Consider the following 19283-nt stretch of genomic DNA (forward strand, 5'->3'; position numbering starts at 1 on the left):
GCCTCTGCCTCTGCCTCTGCCTCTGCCTCTGCCTCTGCCTCTGCCTCTGCCTCTGCCTCTGCCTCTGCCTCTGCCTCCCAAGCATCTGGATCAAAGGCATGGACCACCACACCTGGCAGCCTGGGTAGTTAAGAACCTTCACTAGGGTGCAGAGAGGCTGCAGTGAGGAGCTACTCAGGGGTGAGATTAAGGAAGCGGCTCAAGGACAGGCTTTGTCACAGCTCAAGACAAAGCCCACAGGCTGGGGAGGCAGTGCTGAGCAGACTTGATGTGGTCTAAGATGCAAATGTGGGGGACAGATGCTAGGATGACACAGAGTTTCTGTTCTGAGGTGACAGAGGTGCTGGTTTGGTGTGAAATAGTTCGGCCTGTGCATGTCAGGTGGGAGGAGGTTATCTAGTCCCTCATGCCCACCGTAGGATAGGACGTAATTGGAGTACCTGAACCTTTGGAAAGCCTAGATTTCTGCTTCAGAACCTCATCAGCATGAGAGTGGACATGTCCACCCCTTGTGGAAATGTTCATCCCTCTAGACAGGTCACTTGCATTAGGCCAGAATAAGGAACCCCCAGGGACAGTGAGTGACCACACCCACTTCTTTGAAAAAAAAAAAAAGCCTCAGCAGGATATGCCTGGGAGGGGCTTTGTGGGCCATGAGGAAGGGGAAGGAAGGGGAGGGACAGGACTGGCTGTGTGAGGAAGAACTTTTTCTGCAGATCTCTAGAGTGGACAGTCAGGACGACGAGCTCTTGTTGGCTCCTTTGGGACATCTGGTCCTTGGGGTTGCTGGCCTCCTGGACAGGACCTCAGGAGCTCATTGGCTGGAGAATCTGGGGACGTGGACAACTGTGGTCCAGCTAAGGTAGGTTCTGACTACCTACAGAGGCAGAGTGTCTGAGGAGGGAGTTGGGAGAGACAGGGCTGAACCCAGATGAGGTTCAACATGGAAGAGGCTGGTGGATGAAGAGCCCACGTCTCAGAAGGCTGGTCCTGATGTGACAGTAAGAGCGCCTGCCAGCTATTTCTGTTCAACCTATTTTCCAATGAGGAGACGACCAAGATCTTGTGAGGAGACCTTTCTTGTTTTGCCCCTCGAACTCTGTGCCTGTTAGCGATAATAGGGTAAGGCCAATGCTGTATAGATGTGATTCTCCCAGGAACTAGAGGCTGGGTGGGTAAGTGCTTCAATGCCCATCTGGGGTCAGGAATAGACCAAGGCTCAGTGCAGGGAAGTAAATTGCAGCAGGTTACAGAATAAATGAGCGAGCAGGGAGAATCCTGAATCCCTGTCTATGCTGCTTCCAGGACATCATCTGTCCATCTCTCTTCTGGGTATTTAGTGACTGTCAGGGCTGGCTGGTGGTGGTGGTGGTGGTGGTGGTGGTGGTGGTGGTGGTGGTGGTGTGTGTGTGTGTGTGCGCATGCACTCACACTCTCACAGAGAGACCAGGAGGGGTACAGGGAGGGGTGTCTGTGCTCTTGGGTTGTTGGTCTCCTGTTCCAGGGGCTGAGACAAGGCCTTGGGTGTCTGATACAGTAATATAAGACAAAAGATTGCTCGTGAGCCGGGACTTGGAAACAGATACAGGGAAAGTGAGGCAAGATCAGGATGAAGCTTCAGAGGTCGGGAGGGCCTATATGCAGAGGTGAGGATGGCCCTGGAGCACCCCTGGAGGAGAGAGCCCAGAGTGCAAATCTCAGAGGCAGGTCAGTGGATATATGATTGAGGATGAGGGAACAGAGACCTAGAGACTTTGTGTGGCAAAAGATGCAGACTTGTGAAGGACTGCAGTGTGGGACTATCCTCCTTCTTTGATTTAGCTGTGGGCAGGTCTCATGTCTCACCAGGCACAGTCCTCCTGCCCATCCTATGTGACAGGTACTGCAATGGTGTTTCCTTTAAAGCTGAGAGGGCTGGGGGGTTGTTGCCCAGTGGCACAGCACCATGCCTAGCATGCAAAAAGCCCACAGGTTTGTAAGTAAGTATGGAGTAGGAAAGAGAAGGAGAGAGGGAGGGAGGGAAGGATGGAGGGAGAAGAGGAAGAAAGGAAGGGAGAGAGAGAGAGAGAGAGAGAGAGAGAGAGAGAGAGAGAGAGAGAGAGAGAGAGAGAGAGAGAGAGAGAGAGAGAGAGGTATAAGCCATTCAGACTTACAATAGCCTCAGTGATAGGCTAGGTTAGACCCCAGTCAGTATGGGCTAGAATGCAGGGCCTCATCACCTGTCACAGGCCTACTGCAACGCCCTCATGCTGTTTCCAAGACTTCTGGCCATGATGCCTGAAAGGCGCACAAAGGCCAAGCTTCAGTTCCTGTGGCCCCTCAGCATCCAGGACCCTCGGATCCTCTCAGCCTCCCTGGAAACAATGTTGTTGCCCTTACTGCTCTGTCCTATTCAGGTGTTTCCTTTTAGCGCTGCTAGACATCCCAAGGAAGTTGGCCCGAAGCCCTTTACAGAGCCTGCAAGGAGGCAAGGTCTTTAGGAATCTTTAAAATTCTGATTGGCCCTGGGGGCTGAGGAGGGTCCCAGAAACTCAGAGCTCTGCCTGCATTTCCGCTTGCCAACTAATCACTTGCTATGGTTTGAAGATCTGCCGAATAGTCAATTCTTTAAATTAAACAAATAGCTGTTGTTTAATTTAAAGAAAAAAAGTTATATTGTCTGTTAAGTGTGGTCTGCCCCTGAACTCCGGCAGTGAGAATGGATACTCCGGTGGGAGAGGCAGGCAGGGAGGCTCCATGGAGAGGTGAGAGGTGGTGAACGTGGGTGACAGAGGCTCCGCAGATGTGTTTCCATCTCTGTGTATCTCTGTCTCTCTGGGTGGGAGGGGGTGACTGCAGGTCATAGGGAAACAGAAAGACTACCTGCAAGTTCTCTGCTGTTGCTCCAGGGTTTGGCTTGGCAGGAGAGGCTGTATCAGGCCGGACGCACATACAGTGTCTGTCTGTCTGGACTGCTGGGCACAGGGATGCCATTGGAATGCGTGCAGCAGAGGACAGGGCTGTGAGGCTCTTTCAGAGCTTCAGCCCCAATCCCAGCCCAGCATCTCCGAGCTTCCTCTAGCGAGGCTGCTGACAGGATCACACAGCGGCTACAAGGGCCCAGGACTCCCATTCGCTCTTCCCACCTGTTACAATCAAGGCTGTGGCCTGCCTCATACACCTGCCCCAAGAGCTGATCCTTGCTAAAGTTCTGAACTTAAGAGAAAGCTCTCTGGGTCCCCCCAGTCCCTCCTCCCTTTTTTCCTTTCCCTTGTTTATTTATTTATGTACTTATTTTGTCTTTGATCTCATCTTTCTGTCAAAAAATAATGAGGGGTCTTCTTTTTAATTATGTGTGTGTGTATGTGTGTGTGTGTGTGTGTGTGTGTGTGTGTGTGTAGCAAACACCCAGATGGAGGTCAGAGGATAACCTGTAGGAGTTGCTTCTCCCTTCTACCTGTGAGTCCCAAGGACCAAACTCAGGCTTGGCTGCAAGCACCTTTCCCCACAGAGTCATCTTACTGGTCCCAAGAATGGTGAAGGATTTTTTTTTTTGGTCTTTCTTACAAGTTAATCTGCCGCTTGAGGGTGCTGCATAAACCATGAGACCTAATGACAGAGAAAGAAGAAAGAAAAGAAGAAACTCATTAAGAGAAAAAATGTGTTTCAGCACAGGAAACGCTAAGGATAAGATAGGGTCAATTCTCTTGATCTCATCACCCCACATTTCACACACATATGACATCACTTTGTGACTGGTAAGTGTACATTATTGCAAACTGTCTATCTCTGACTAAAAACTAAAAATTAAATACATTGAATCATACACCAAGCCTTCAAGCCTCTCTTTAACTCTACGACCTCTCGTTTTTTCTTCCTAGCCTCACTTTATTGCATTTATCAAATAATACACAATTTAATTACTTAGTTTGTTGCCCAAGCCCTCCACCCTCACTTCACATTCTCTTGCCTTTCCATGCACACACAGTATTCCGTGAATAGCTGAGTGAATGGGTGGATCCATCTACCTATTCCATTTCAATGGAACATCCTTTCCTCTGCTAGTGTTTGGGTTGAACTTAGGGCCTCAAACAAGCTAGGCAATTGCTCTCCTACTGACCTATATCCCCTGCCCACTTTACTTTTCCCTTTGAGACAAGGTCTCACCTTGAGCTCATCCTGTAGCCCTGGAAAGCCTTGAACTTGGGATCCTCCTACTTAGACCTCCATGACAAGTTTGGGCTACATCTGTGCCACTTGACCCAGCAAAGATTCCATTTTTATGCTTACTTATAAGATGGTTTCTGGCATGTAAGGATAGACAGTCAAGGATGAGGTAGTGGGTAAAACAGAATGGATGTTGTGGGGTCCAAAAGGTCAGAGCTCATGATACCTGCCATATGCCACATCTGCTGGGATTCTTCCTGGTTGAGTCTTGCTGTCCTGAGGCACCGCATCTTTGCAGTCATTAGGGGAACTAGGAGATGGTGGGACTGTGAGCTGAGCTCTGGCATGCCTTTGGCTGCTCAGTCTCTTGCACGTACTTTGTGACGTGACATTGCAACTTGAGCTGTCCACGATGGAGTCTGAGTCAGATCAGCCATCTGCGGTGACACCATGTGAGTGTGGCAAAGCACAAGGTCCTTCCCTACCCTGTGTCCACCTTTCCACTCTGTAGAGCTACAGTCTTTTTGTCATTGTTCCTGGCGTCGGTACAATCTGTTTCTTAAGCCATTTGCTGTGCCAGCTGTACCCAGCAGTCTTGCCTGTCTCAGGGCTGTTTGGGGATGGTGACACTGTCTTGTTTTCCAAAAGCATGAGGTTTTTAATTTTTGGTAAAGGGACCTTCAATGTGACATAAGCAATGTGACATATGTTAGAGTGCTGCACAAAACAGAGCTCCTGCCCTGGGGGAGCAGCACTCGAGTGGAGGCAACCAGAGGGTTAACAAACTCAGTGTAATAAAGCAGGTGCTGTGTGGAAATACTGAGTGACCGTTAATGTTGCCTGATGATGTCTATGATGTGCATAGACGTCGTGGGACTGTCCTTATGCCCAGCTCGTATCAGGCAGTCTGTGATTACCTTGGCTTTCTTTTCTTAATTTCTCTTCTCCTCTCTTTCTCCTTCCTTCCTTCCTTCCTTCCTTCCTTCCTTCCTTCCTTCCTTCCTTCCCTCCTTCCTCTCTTTCTTTCTTCCTTCTTTTCTTTTCTCTTTTCTTTTCTTTTCTTTTCTTTTCTCTTTTCCTTTCCTTTCCTTTCCTTTCCTTTCCTTTCCTTTCCTTTCCTTTCCTTTCTTTTCTTTTCTTGTCCTTCTTTGAGGAAGGGTCTCACTATGTAATCCAGGCTAGTCTTAAACTCACAGGAATCCACCTGTCTCTACTCTGTGCTGAGTGCTGATATTAAAGGCATGTACAACTTGCCCCGTTTATTACTGTTTTAACTACTGAAACTTAAATCACTGATACAGTTCTTACCTGGCCATGAGTCCTTGTTAAAAGCCAAGCAGGTGTCATGGCATGAGCCAACAGTTCTTGGTGGTGGCACTGCACTGCCAAGGCCTCTGTATTGTGAATGTGACAGGTGACCCCAGGGAGCACTTGGCTTTCAATAGGAACAAGCACACTTCAATGCCACCTGATTGTTGGCATGTGGAACTATGGACCCAGTGTCCTCAGGTCTTCCAGTTCCATATTTTAAACAAAAGTTGAAATTTTGATGTATATGTTAAATCTGACTTTTCAATGCTGGACACAGATGCATTTTTTTTCAAATGCTGTGAGAAGTTTCTGGGGGAAGGAAATGGAATGAACCAGAGGATAACTGAGAAAGATGCTTGCTTTTTGCCTTAGAGCCGTTTGTGCCTTCAGATTTTGAAGACATGCAAGGGTTTTATTGTAAAAAGTGATTTTTAACCATTAACTAAGAAAATCATTGTGTCCAGGTTCCTCCCCCCACCCCTAACATCACCTGAATCTAGGAAGCGAGGGAGTTGGTTAAGTCAGGCTGCCATGAAGAAACAGGCAAAAAGATGTTAACAAATGGGCAGGAAAGCACCACTTTTTTGAGGATTGAGTCAAGTGGCTATGGAGACCCAAGGAGTCCCCCAGCAAGCCAAAAACCCAGAAAAGCTCATGTAGTAGTTACAGTCTGGTTCCAAAGACCTAGGGAGCAAGGAAGCTGGTGGTATAAATTTTGATCAGAATGGGGCTTGAAGACCAGGAGTATTGATGCCAAGGGCAGAGACGTTGGACTTTTAGGACAAATAGCAAGAACAAATTCACCCTACTTCTGGCTTGGTTCTGTTTAGGCAATCAAGGGCTGGATGCTGCCCAGCTACATGAGTGAGAGCAGATCTTCTTTACTGAGTTCATTGAGTTAAGAGCTAATCTCTTCCAGAAATACCCTGCTATGGTTTAGATCTTGAATGTCCCCCAGAGTCTCATGCATTAAAGGCTTGGTCCTCAGGGTGTGCTATTGGGAGATGGTAGAACCTGAAAGAGGTGGGGCCCAATGGGAGGGCTTTAGTTCATTAGAGGCATGCTGTGAAGGGAAATATGACATCCTAGATACTTCCTCTCTTTTCCTTCTCCCACGTCTTGCCAGGTAGTTCAAGCTATCCTCAAACTCATGCTCTCCCTGCCTTAGCCTCCTAAGTGCTGGGATTGCAGGTATGCCCCACCACATGCTGGCACTTCCTCTTTATCTCTTGCTATCTGGATTGTGAAGTTAGTGGTTTTGCTTCAGCCATTATGTGCTGCCTCATCCAAATCATTGGGGCAATGCTCATGGGCTGAAACTTTCCAAACAACTAGATAAAAGAGATCTTTTCTGTTCATAAGTTAATATCCTCAGGTACTTTCTTAAAGTAATAGAAGACTGACTAACAGCTACCCTCACAGACATACTCAGGAACAATGTCTTATCAGCCACCTGGACATCCCTTGGCCCAATCAGATTGACAAAAGTTAACCAACACAAATGTGCTGTGGGTATGAGATCTGCAAGATATTTTTAGTGGCTAAGTGGTGGGCCAGGAGTGTGTGAGGCCTGTTTGAAGAGTCTTGGGCAAATGGAGACAAACTGTGGTCATTAAAAATTTATAGAGTGGGCAGGCAAGATGGCTCAGTGGATAAAGTACACTTGCCATATAAGTTTGATTTCTGGAACTCATGTGTCTTAATTAGGGTTTCATTGCTGTGAAGAGACATCATGACCACAGAGACTCTTAAAAAGGAAAACATTTAATTGGGGCTGCCTTTCAGTTTTAAAGACCATAATCATCATAGTGGGAAGCATAGCACTGTACAGGTAGCTATGATGCTGGAGGAGTCAAGAGTTCTGTAGCTATATGTTTCTCATAGGACTTATCCTGAGCATGTATCATATCAAAGCCCACCTCCACGACAGCATACTTCCTTCAACAAGGACACATCTCCTAATAGTGCCAGTCTCTATGGTACACAAAAGAGTCTATGGGGGTCATACCTATTCAAACGACCACAATGTGTGAGGGTGGAAGGAGAGACCTGACTCACAAAGTTGTCTGCTGACCTCCACATGCACTATTACGTGCACAATACACCTCCACAGTAATAATAAAGAAAAAAATTACAAATGGTAGACCAGTAGTCCCTAACGACAAGGCGGTGTCTCATCCATCTATCTGTAACTCTTGGTTTCCCATTCATTAACTTGTAACCTGTAGCAGGATCTCCCATCTTCATCCTCATCATACAGGCATGATCTATATATTCACTGCCCACTGGGTCTCAGTGTTGCTCTGGTCGTGCGTGGTTCAAATTCTAATCATTAGCAAAGAAGAAAGAGGAAGAGGAGGAGGAATAGTGCAGGAGGTCTTTGTTACTTTATGGGCTTTTTTTTTTTAACCAACCTTTATTACCTCCCACCCCAGTTTCACCCCTATCACTAGATAGGAGGGGAAGAAGGATCCCAATAGTTTGATTTCACCAATGAAGACTTGAGAGGCAGATGCTGGGGTGAAAGCCTGCCAGCTCAGAGAGGCAGAGAAAACATCCAGTCCTCCTAACTGAAGTCCCATCAGGATTGCCCCTCTCCCATGCCAGCTCAAAAAGCTTCCTTCAAACTGAATGTCCCTCCCTTCTACTTCCTGTGCATCTCTCTATCCGTCCTCCTCACTCCCTCTTATTCTCTATGGTTTTTTCTTAATAATTCTATGATCGCGCTTCCCATGATCTGGTTGCTTGCTCCACCTCTTGACCTATGCTTGACTTAAAAATCCTGTTTTTAACATTCAAGCAGAAAGGTGCTTGGATTAAAGATGTGTGCTAAGGCTGAGCCACATCGCAACAAAAAACAGGTTTTTGTTTTTTGTTTCTGTTTTGTTTTTTTTTTTTTTACAGTAGATAACACTATCTCAGGTTCTCAGTGTGATCAAATATCCTACAATAGAAAGTTAGAGGGAGAGAGAGGAAGAGACAGAGAGAGACAGAGAGAGACAGAGAAATCTGAATCTAATTTCTTTCTTCTTGTTTCTTCTTTGAGCATGACTACTAACTAACCAGAGCCAACCCCCTGAACAACCAACAACCACCCATCTGCCCTCCCAAGGACCTAGCATTTATATACCCTCTGAAAACTTCCCAGAATTCCAAATGTCACACAATTGCAGAAACTATCTGCAGCTGGCAAAACTTTGCCTCTGCTAGAGCACAAGGTAACTCATAACTGCTTGCAGACAGTTGAAGCAGCCCCATATCCCCACACCTGGGACTAAAACAAAAAAAATTAATACTTCTGTTTTTTTTTTTTGGGGTTTTTTTTTTCGAGACAGGGTTTCTCTGTATATCCCTGGCTGTCCTGGAACTCACTTTGTAGACCAGGCTGGCCTCGAACTCAGAAATCTGCCTGCCTCTGCCTCCCGAGTGCTGGGATTAAAGGCGTGCACCACCACAGCCTGGCTGTATTTTTTTAAAGAAACCAAAACTCCAGAATTCTCATTATATTTCTCCTCATGTGTTTTAAGCCATTAAGTGTAACACAGCCATCTGCCAGATTGCATTTCTTTTGTCACTCCTAGGGTTACCTCTAGCAGGCAATAGAATTTGGACAAAGAATAATTAGGACATTTTCTTATAGTTTGCTTGGCTTGTTGCCAAGTGATAGAAAAGTTTTTCTTTAAACTTTTGGTGCTAACATGGTGTTTTTTATGAAATTTTGAGGTTTTTTTTTTTTTTTTAAAACACATTTCCTATTAATAATTGGTTATTTTATTTCCTTGTGCCAATGGATCTGGCAAGCATATATGAGACCAAATATGAGTGATATATATACTGGATAATTCCTATTTCTGATTGTCTATTACAGCTGTATAAATAAAAAAGCTAATTCTGAATTATCTGAAATAAATTCAGCAGTTTTCATGTGCAGAACACCTCTTTCTACATATTGAGAGTCAGTAATTATATTAAGAGATCAGGAAAATCTAATAATATCAAGAATTGCATATAGCTCTGATTTTTTAACTGAAGTATATAGGCTTTGAAAAACTTTTCCCATTTTTGTCTGACTTATAACCTGCCATTCCTAACTTATTTGCATCATTATAAGACATAGGCACTTCAGGAATTGTCATTACTTCTACAATACATGGAATAATCCAATTAGATATTTTTATAAACTGAAGATGCTTGCTTTTAGGGTATTTGCTGTTAATTCCTCCCAAATAGTTGCTATATGCTCTTTGCTGATCTTCACTGGTGACATAATCACAGCATTGCTATAGGGTACTATGGTTTACTGCTGGGTCCATTTCTGATAATCGATGTAGTACTATTCTACTTTTTAATGATTAAATCAGAGACTTTTTCTATGTAAGTCTTTAATTTTTTACTTTGTGAGCTAAGAAAATCCATTCCATAATAACTATCTTCCCTTTGCATAATTAATGAGTCCAGGAGGAGAATGAGTTGAAGGCAAAATAACCGAAATGCAATCAATACCCATACACAGCTTGCAGCCTCTGTTCTACCAGAGTTAATTCTCTTACTGCTTCCTCTGTCAACCATCTTGGACTGTTTAAGTCTGAATCTCCTTGTAATGTCTGAAACAAATTACTTAAGTCTTGAGTAGTTGATACAATGGTAGGCTATAGGCAATTAATATCTCTCACTAATGTTAGAAAAATCATTAAGGGTTTTCAGCTGATCTCTTATAAGAGTACATGACTGATCCTTTATGATCTGTACCTTTTATGGTTGAATATTTGTTGACTTATTTTATAACCCAAATAGTTAATAGAATCTCCTCTCTGTAGTTTTTCAAGAGCAATGGACAACCCCCAGCATGGCAGAATTCTTTGTGTTTCCTTAAACATTTTCTCTAAAGTAGCTGCATCAGAATCAGCCAACAAAATATCGTCCATGTAATGACAAATAATGGATTGAGGAAATTGCCTATGAAGCATTTCTAACAGTTTTTTTTACAAAATCTTGATATAATGTTTAACATTTCCTGTGGAAGAACTTTCCACTGACATCTTTTTGTAGGTTGAGCATTATTATACATAGGTACTGTGAAAGCAAACCTTTCCCTATCCTGGTCGTGCAAGGGGATAGTAAAAATGCAGTCTTTTAAATCAGTTACTATTATGGGTCACACATTAGGTAATAAGGAAGGTAAAGGAATGCTAGGCTGTAACAGACCAATTGGTTGAATTACTCAATTGAATCTGTTAACATTCTCCATTTCCCCAATTTCTTTTTTATAATAAATATGGGGGTGGAATTTCCCTCTTCTATATGCTGAGCCTCAAGTTGCTCTTGTACCAGATGCTCAAGTGCCTGTGATTTTTCCTTAGTTAAGTTCATTGCTCTATCCACACAGGGTTGTCAGTCAACCATTTTAAGAGTAAGGCCAGTGCCCTCACCCCTTATAAATCAATCACTATTATGTTCTGTGTTTGGACAACTGATGCAGCCTGGGTTATTCTTGATGAACTATATCAACACCTTTCCCAGGATTATCCCATTTCATCCCTTATTTTATCATGGGCTGTGTCTGAGATTGCAAGAATATTAATCTGAGCACCCCACTGTTGTAAAATATCCCTTCCCCATAAATGGTGAATAATGGCTTCTTTTTTAAATGATTTATTTATTTATTTTATATATGTGAGTACACTGTAGCTGTCTTCAGACACACCAGAAGAGGGAATCGGATCTACAATGTGGTTGCTGGGAATTGAACTCAGGACCTCTGGAAGAGCAGTCAATGATGCTGAGCCCCCAAGTCATAGCTTCTTTAAAACACCTTAGAACTATCATTTCTATAAGATGCCAACCTATCTGTTCCACACCATTAGCAGGCAGGCATATGTTGTAGATTACTGTGAAAGCTGATGGTGATCTGGTAACTCTGGGCCTCCCTTCCTCCCACTCTTGCAACACAGTTGCTAGAGATGGACACTTTCTCTACAAAGGCTGTTTCATCAGATTGTACTTTTGTTTTTTTCAGTTTTTCTCTGACCAGACCTCACTCTGGCACAGTTTCTTTTCCTCTTTCCTCAGGAGAGAAACTCCCACTCTCTTGCTCAGTCACTCGGACCAAACCGTTTTGTTCTCTCTTTTCCAGTGCCTCACTTCCCAAGAGCTTCTTACCTCCACCCGCAACCTCTCAAGTTCCACCACCAACTCTGCAACCCTTTGAGCAAAGAGAGAGTTACCCTTTCTGGTTTTCCCATTTCAGCCATTGTATTGTTTCTCAGGCCCCTCCGTTTCTTCCACAGTTTTTTCAAATGCTCAGTCATTTTTTTCAACCTTTTCAAAAACAGAATATACTAAGAAGAAAAACAAACAAACAAACAAACAATATCCCCTCTGGGAACAAAGTGGGGGGTTATCCCAATGGTAGCAGCTGCAATAAAATTTTGCTGGCCTCTTGAAACAAAATATCCACTCCTCCTTCCCTGCAGTTTCCTTAAAATACTATTTGAAATCAAATTTGCCATTTTTATCCTTAACTTTTGAGCCCCATTTTGAGGCTCCAGAAGAGGGACAGAGGAGAAGATGGAGGAGAAGGTGGAGGAGCAGGAGGAGGAGGAGGAGGAAGAGGAGGAGGAGGAGCAGGAGGAGGAGGAGGAGGAGGAAAACAGGATGCAGGAAAACTCCAGGTACTGTGAATGAATCAAAGTCTGTACATGAGTTGTCTTGCATGGGACTTCAGAAAATAGCTCTTTGAGGAAGTGACCTTTAAAATGAGTCCTGAGAGATGGCCTGGAGGTTAAAAACAGTTGTTACTCCTGTGGATGACCCAAGTTTGGTCCCTAGCACCTATACCTAGTGACTTACAACTGCCTGTAACTCCAACTGGTGAAGATCTGATCTCCTCAGGCATCTACACAGATGTGATACAACTAAATTCATTCAGGCACACACAAATGCACATATATTTTAAAAATCTTTAAAATGAGGCTAGAACATTGAGAGGGAGCCAGTTGTGGGAGAAACTGGAGGGTAGATGCTCCAGGCAGAAGTGTGCAAGGGCCCTGAAGAAAGACAGAGTTTGGCAAGTGGGAACAACCCAATAGGTGAGAATCTGGTGATGTGAGACAAGAGAGAGGATGCGGAGACATGCACTGGGGCCATATCAGGCAGCCTTCAGGTAGGACAAGGTGAGTGGGACTTACAGAAAGATCAAAAAGAATGCACAGGGGCTTTAATCAAAGGACTACTAGGGCAAGAATGGGGGCTGGGAGACCTGTCAGGGAACTGCCACAGCACAGCAAGAGATGATGCAGGTTGGAACTGCTGGGCAGAGGGTTATATTAAGGTATGGTTGTTCCCAGCATCCACATGGATAAGAGGGAGATCATGGAAACCTGACCTCCTGCCTCTCATGTAGGAAGCTTCTCTTTGCCTCCACACTGAGGGTGTGGTGTCAAAACCTAAGTCTTCCCTGTGCCTAGCTGCTCATTTACCGTCCTCAACATGGCTCTGATAATCTGCCATCAATGAATCATATCCCCTTCCCTCATACAGGAACTCCCCAAACATCATGGCTAAGTTTTTATGCTTGACTTTTTCACAATACATTCCAATGTCAATGCCTTCTTTGTTTTTTGTTTGTTTGTTTCTATTTTTGTTTTTGTTTTATTAAAGACATGGTTTCTATGTGTAATTCTGGCTGTCCTTGAACTTGACTTGTAGACCAGGATGGTTTTGAACTCAGGGATCCACCTACCTCTGCCTCCTGAGTGCTGGGATTAAAGCATGCACCACCACTGCTCAGCTGTTGTTTGTTTTTGTATCTGAAGCAAAGTCTTGCTCTGTTGTCCAGGCTGACCTTGAACTCCTAGGTCACACGAGCCTCCTCTCCTATCTTAGCCTCTTGAGCAGCTAGTGCTACAAGTGTCCACCGTGCCCAGACCATAGAATTTTATTTTATTTTATTTTATTTTATTTTATTTTATTTTATTTTATTTTATTTTATTTTATTTTGAGACAGGGTCTCATTATGTAGCTTTGGCTGGCTGGAACTTAGTTTAGCAGTTCCTAACACTCAGAGAGGGAGACAGACATGAAGATTTTTTTAAATTACATTTTATTATTTATTGTATCCATATATGTATGCATGTGGACCACAGTGTGTCTGTGGCGAGCAGAGGATAAGTTGTGGGCTGAGTTGATTCTCTTCTTCCATCTTGTGGGCTCTGGGGATTAGACATGGGTGGGCAGGTTTGTCTGCAAGCACCTTTCCCTACTGTATTACTTACTTTTCTGTTGCTGTGATAAAACACCATGACCAAAAGCAACTTAGGGAAAAGAGAGTTTATTGGGCTTAAGGTTCCAGGGGGGGATAAGAGTCAGTCTACCTCGGTGGGGAGGCATGGTAGCAGGATCAGAAAGCTTACATCCTTAACCACATGCATGAAGCAGAGAGAGTGAACTAGAAGAGGGGCCCGGCTATAAGCACTCAACTGTGAAAATCTGAAATAATGTGTCTGGTCTTTCACTAATATCTTTGTGGTCATTCTTAAAATGAAGAAAAATAAAGAATGAGTCCCCACCAACAACATTCTTTCCCCATATTATTTGGCTACCTCAATTTCTTTGCCTGTCCCTATAAATCTCAGCTTCTATGTATATGTAGCTATAAAAAAAAATTCTGCTGACATTTTTGTTAGGATTCATTCATCCATACATCAACCTGGGGAGGCTCACATCTTAAGAGATCTTCCAAACTGTGAGCCTAACAGGCCTCTTTATTTATGTATGTCTTATTATTTCATTAGCATTCTTATCTACAGGTTCCACATGTTTTGTTAGATTTATACCCTGGCGTTTCTTTGTTAATTTTGATGCTGTTTCAAAGGATCATATGTTTTAAATTAGGGGTTCCAATTGCTCATTCGTAGTATATAAAGATATGTCTGGTGGTGTGTGATGTGACCTTGTTTCTTGTGCCCCTACCTAAATTATTCACTAGTTGTAAGGGATGTTTTAAAAGTGTTTTTATTACATTTATTTGAATGTTTACATGTGCATTGTGCATGTATATGAAGGTCAGAGGACAACCTACAGGAATGAAATTTCTTCCACCATGTGGGGTTTGGGAACTAAATTCTGGTCATTGGTTTGGCCACAAGTACTTTTACCTACTTAGCCATTCTGTTCACCCTAAGAGAGAGAGAGAGAGAGAGAGAGAGAGAGAGAGAGAGAGAGAGAGAGAATTCATTTTGTTTGTTCTAAGGTTTTTTAACTTACAATGATTTGTATGATATCAGTTATTTTAAGTAAGTAACACAATGTCTGCAGATAGTCATTTATTTTCAGGGTTATCTCCTCCTTCCAATACGTATACCCTAGACTGGCTTTAGCTCGGGAGTTCCTTCGACAATGCAGCAATCTGGTGTGTGTGGCTGTTTTCCTCCATATTACACTGGCATGGATTTCTAATGTCAAGTTGGCTAACAATGGTAGCAGCAGACAGACACCTCACTTCTGTCCTGTGCTATTGGATGATCTTTATCATAGTAATAAAATCCCCCGGCTCCTAATCCTCCATGAGCTTTTGTCGTCCATGACCACTGAGATTGTCAAATGCTATCAAGTGATAGGATTATGTGATTATTTTTAGTCTTCACCATAGTAGATTTACATTGATTGGTTTTCAAATATCGAATTAGTATTTCATGCCTGGGATAAATTCATCAAGCCATTGTGTATTACTGTCCATATATTGCTAATACTTTGTTGAAGATTTTTTCATATAAATGCATAAAAGATATTGTTTCTTTTCTTCCTGTCATCCTCTTCTTCCTTCTCATCCTCTTCCTTCTCATCCTCTTCCTTCTCCTCCTCCTCCTCCTCCTCCTTCTCCTTCTTCTTCTTCTGGTACTATTCTTGTTTGGTTTTGGTTGATAAGAGCCTTCTGAAATGGGCTGGAAAATGTTCCCTTGTACTCTGTTTTCTAAGTCCATGCATGATTTAGAGAGAGATGCTAGGCTAGGGGATGGCTCAGCAGCTACTTACTGTTCTTGCAAAGAACCCATGTCTCTTTCTCAGCACCCTCACTGGGTGGTTCACAACCACCGAAAACTCCAACTCCAAGGGATCTGATATCTTTTCTGGATTCTATAGGCATTGAACTCAGGTACACAACCCTCCTTCCCTCTCTCCATACAAATAAACCTTTAGAAAACATTTTAAAAGAAATACGTTTCTTTATATGTTTGAAGACTTTTCAAAAGTTATATTCATGGTTTTTATTTTAGGTTTACTATTATTAGGGTCTGTGAACTTATTTTGTATTGTTTTATTATCTTAAGTGTGTTAAGGTTTGTACAACCTGTTCGTGACCTATCCTGCTGGACATAGTATGTACATTTTAAAATAATTTTCATACAGTGGTTATTGTCTATAAGATTCTATAGATGTTAATTAAATTCAGTTGATTGGTACTGTTATTTAATGTTATTTGGTGTCTCTATTATCTTTCTTGAAGATATGCATTTTAATTTTACCTTATTTTTAAGATTTCTTCATTTTATGTGTATAGGTGTTTTTCTTGTATGTTATACATATACACCACATGTATGCCTTGTGCTCATGTAACTGAGGTTACAGACATTATGAGTTGATATGTAGGTGCTGGGAATTGAACCCAGGTCCTCTGCAAGAGCAGTCAGTGTTCTTAACCACTGAACCATCTCTCCACTCCAATATCTCTACATTTCTGTTGATTTTTCTTCTTCTTCTTTTTTTTTATAAATTTATTTATTTATTTATTTATTTTTATTATATATAAGTACACTGTAGCTGTCTTCAGACACTCCAGAAGAGGGAGTCAGATCTCATTGCAGATGGTTGTGAGCCACCATGTGGTTGCTGGGATTTGAACTTTGGACCTTTGGAAGAGCAGTCGGGTGCTCTTACCCACTGAGCCATCTCACCAGCCCTGATTTTTCTTCTTGACTATCAGTTACTGAGACAGACAAGCTGACATTTCCAACTATAATAGTAGATTTTCCACTTATGCTTTAATTTTATTAGGTATTCTTTTATGAATTTTGAAGCCACACAGGTATACACACACACACACACACACAACTATATGCATGTTCCTCATGAATTGAGTCTTTATCATTTTATAATGTCCCTCTTTATTCCCAGTAAATTTCTTCTTCTGATATGTACTTTGTTTTACATTCATATAGCCACCTAGACTCCTTAACTTTAATTTTCTTCGTATTTTCATGGTATATCTTTTTGTTTGTGACTAGCTTATTTACACTATTGTTTAAACTTTGTTGTAGACAGCATATAATTAACTCTGCTTACCTTTATGTCATGCAAGGCAGGCTTGGTGGTACACTCTACCAATCACTGCACTTGGGAAGCAGAGGCAGGAGGATTGCTGCAAGTTTGATGTCAGCCTGGAATACATAATTAACTTGGAGTCAGTCAGAGCTCCTCAGTGAGATTCTATCTGAAAACAAATAAGCAACCCCAACCCTTTTCTTCATGCTACCCATTCTGGCAATCATCTCTTGGTGAATTTAGGCCATTTACATTTAATGTAGTTATTGTTGCATCTCGAGATCTGACATTTTATTAATACTCTTGTAGTTTGTTCTGTGTTGTTGTTGTTCCTCTGACAGACAGGAATGGTAACAGATTCCTCTTCAGCTCTCAGGATCATGAACTCTGGGCTTAGAGAGATGTGCTTCCCTTATTCTGATTCCTTGGCATCTTCAAGCCACCATGTCCAGTATCACTGCTCTAAACGTTGCCTGAGTCCCTGGGGCTATGGCAGAAAATGAAAGAGTGAGAGGGAGTTTCCCATCTCCCAAGTTTAAAGAGGTCTTTTCTGCAGCTCAGACAGAAACAGAGGCTTTTTCTTTTTAAGCTGGGGGTGGGGGAGGGTTGTGTGCATGCATGAGAGTGCAGACACCCATGGGGCAAGCCCATTGGATTCCCTGGAGCCTGACCTGTTACAGGTGGTTGTGAGTTGTCCACTATGGATGCCAGAACTGAACTCTGGTCCTGTGAGAAAGCAGTACAGACTTTTAACTCCTGAGTCATCTCTCAGGTACCCCACCCTCACCCCACCCCCAACCTTTAACTCTTTTCTTAGACTGCTGGGCTAGCGTCATGCCAGGCTGGTTATGGAAGAAGGGGGAAAGCAGAAATCTCATTACTAGATCATTCTTCCTTGAGTTCTGTTTCCCTTCTGCCCTCTTCCTGATACTATTTACTGTTTAGAATGCTTAGGTAGCTGCCCTGTGTCTCCGGCTTGGAGTTTGCAGCTGCGGCTGGCCGGCAGGGATCCTGGATGTACACCTGCACTTTCCTATGCACACTAACAGGCTGCCTCTTATTTTGCAGAACAATCTCTGTGTAGAAACCACCATTCTACGTTCCACTCTGCTGCTTGAGACGACCACATCCTCCCCCATACAGGACAGACTCCATGGAGAGCTCAGGTCAGTGTGTAGGGTTGGGGGAGGGTGTGTCCAGAAGGCCTGGCTGCTCAGTGAAGAAATAGTTTGTACATCTATGAGTCAGTCAAGGAATTCTAGCTGATGTAACAAATGACCCCACATCTCAGAATAGCACAGCAATACTCACTTTACATGTAATCACAGTCCAGTCTGGGCTCTAAGCAGTCTTCTGGTATCTGAGGATACAATCTTGTGGCACCATCTTCCAGGGCTCAGTGGGGACGGTATGGGTACAAGGTGTGAAATTCTAGGGTCAGCCCTGCAAATGACAGGCTTCACTTCTATTACATTCCATTGGTCAGAATTTGTTGTGCTGCTCTTCTCTAACCACAAGGGAGTCTGGGAAATGTAGTCTTCCTGTCTACCTTGATTTGATGAACAGTTAGCATTGTGTTGAAATATTAATCATACCTAATTTTACCAGGTGGTGATCGTGCACACCTTTAATTTCAGCACTTGGGAGGCAGATCTCTGTGAGTTTGAGGCTAGCCTGGTCTACAGAATGACTTCCAAGACAGCAAAGGCTACACAGAGAAACTCTGTCTTGAAAAATCCAAAATAATAATAATAATAATAATAATAATAATTATTATTATTATTATTATAAAATGTATACTTGTAGTATCTAGCAACACCAAGATCAGGAGTGTGTCCTTCCCCTGTGGAGCGGGACTTACAAGGCCTGGACCCTGGGGAGAGTCAGTGATGGGCCTTCCTTTTGGCTGGGGCCTCCTGAAGTGGCCAACCATGTTGTATGGCCTAAAGGAGATGGAGGCTTCTTTGCAGGACATTTCTGTGCTCTGGGCAAAGTTGGTTCAGAAGGTTTCTATGTGGCATCCAAAGACACAGTGCTTGGTGCTCCGGTGCCTTTTCCCTGAGACTCTGTAACACTTTTTTCCTCCTGGTCTTAAGAAGTCTCACCTCCTTGAAAGGAGAATATTACCTTTCACTCGGTCTCCTTTTGGACAACCCAGGTCAGCTCAGTTAGATAACTGGGGTCTCCACGGTCAGGCAAGGAATGGAAGCCAGTGAAGACAGGAAAGGTGGGTGGGGAAAAAGCAGAGAAGACATGCTGAATCCTGAGCCTGCTGTTTCCCGGTGCCTGCCCATCATCCCCATCAGAAGGACTCACAAAAGCGTCCATGGATTTTCAGACTTGCAAGAGATGCCAGGCATATACATTTTTAGACAAACTTCCTGATTCCTAAGTCAGTTTTCAGAAAATACAATCTTGCGCGTCGTCCGACTCGACCAGCAAGAACGACGCTGCAACAGGATCCTTCTGCACGCGTTTATTGGGAGAGCTTGATTGCAGAGGCGAAA

The 19283-nt window shown here is 43.3% G+C and overlaps 1 protein-coding gene across 1 annotated transcript in view; it reads left to right on the forward strand.

Annotated features, from left to right (window-relative positions):
- The first annotated feature begins 740 nt into the window (after nucleotides 1-740).
- The window catches only part of Pik3r6 (phosphoinositide-3-kinase regulatory subunit 6), a 57993-nt gene continuing 39450 nt past the window's right edge, over nucleotides 741-19283 (forward strand). The window contains exons 1-2 of the mRNA XM_029483150.1: nucleotides 741-862; nucleotides 17845-17942. Coding sequence (XP_029339010.1) covers nucleotides 17930-17942 — 13 coding nt within the window. The 5' untranslated portion in view covers nucleotides 741-862; nucleotides 17845-17929. The remainder of the gene's footprint in view (nucleotides 863-17844; nucleotides 17943-19283) is intronic.

This window comes from Mus caroli, chromosome 11, assembly GCF_900094665.2.
Source record: "Mus caroli chromosome 11, CAROLI_EIJ_v1.1, whole genome shotgun sequence".
NCBI classification, from domain to species: domain Eukaryota; kingdom Metazoa; phylum Chordata; class Mammalia; order Rodentia; family Muridae; genus Mus; species Mus caroli.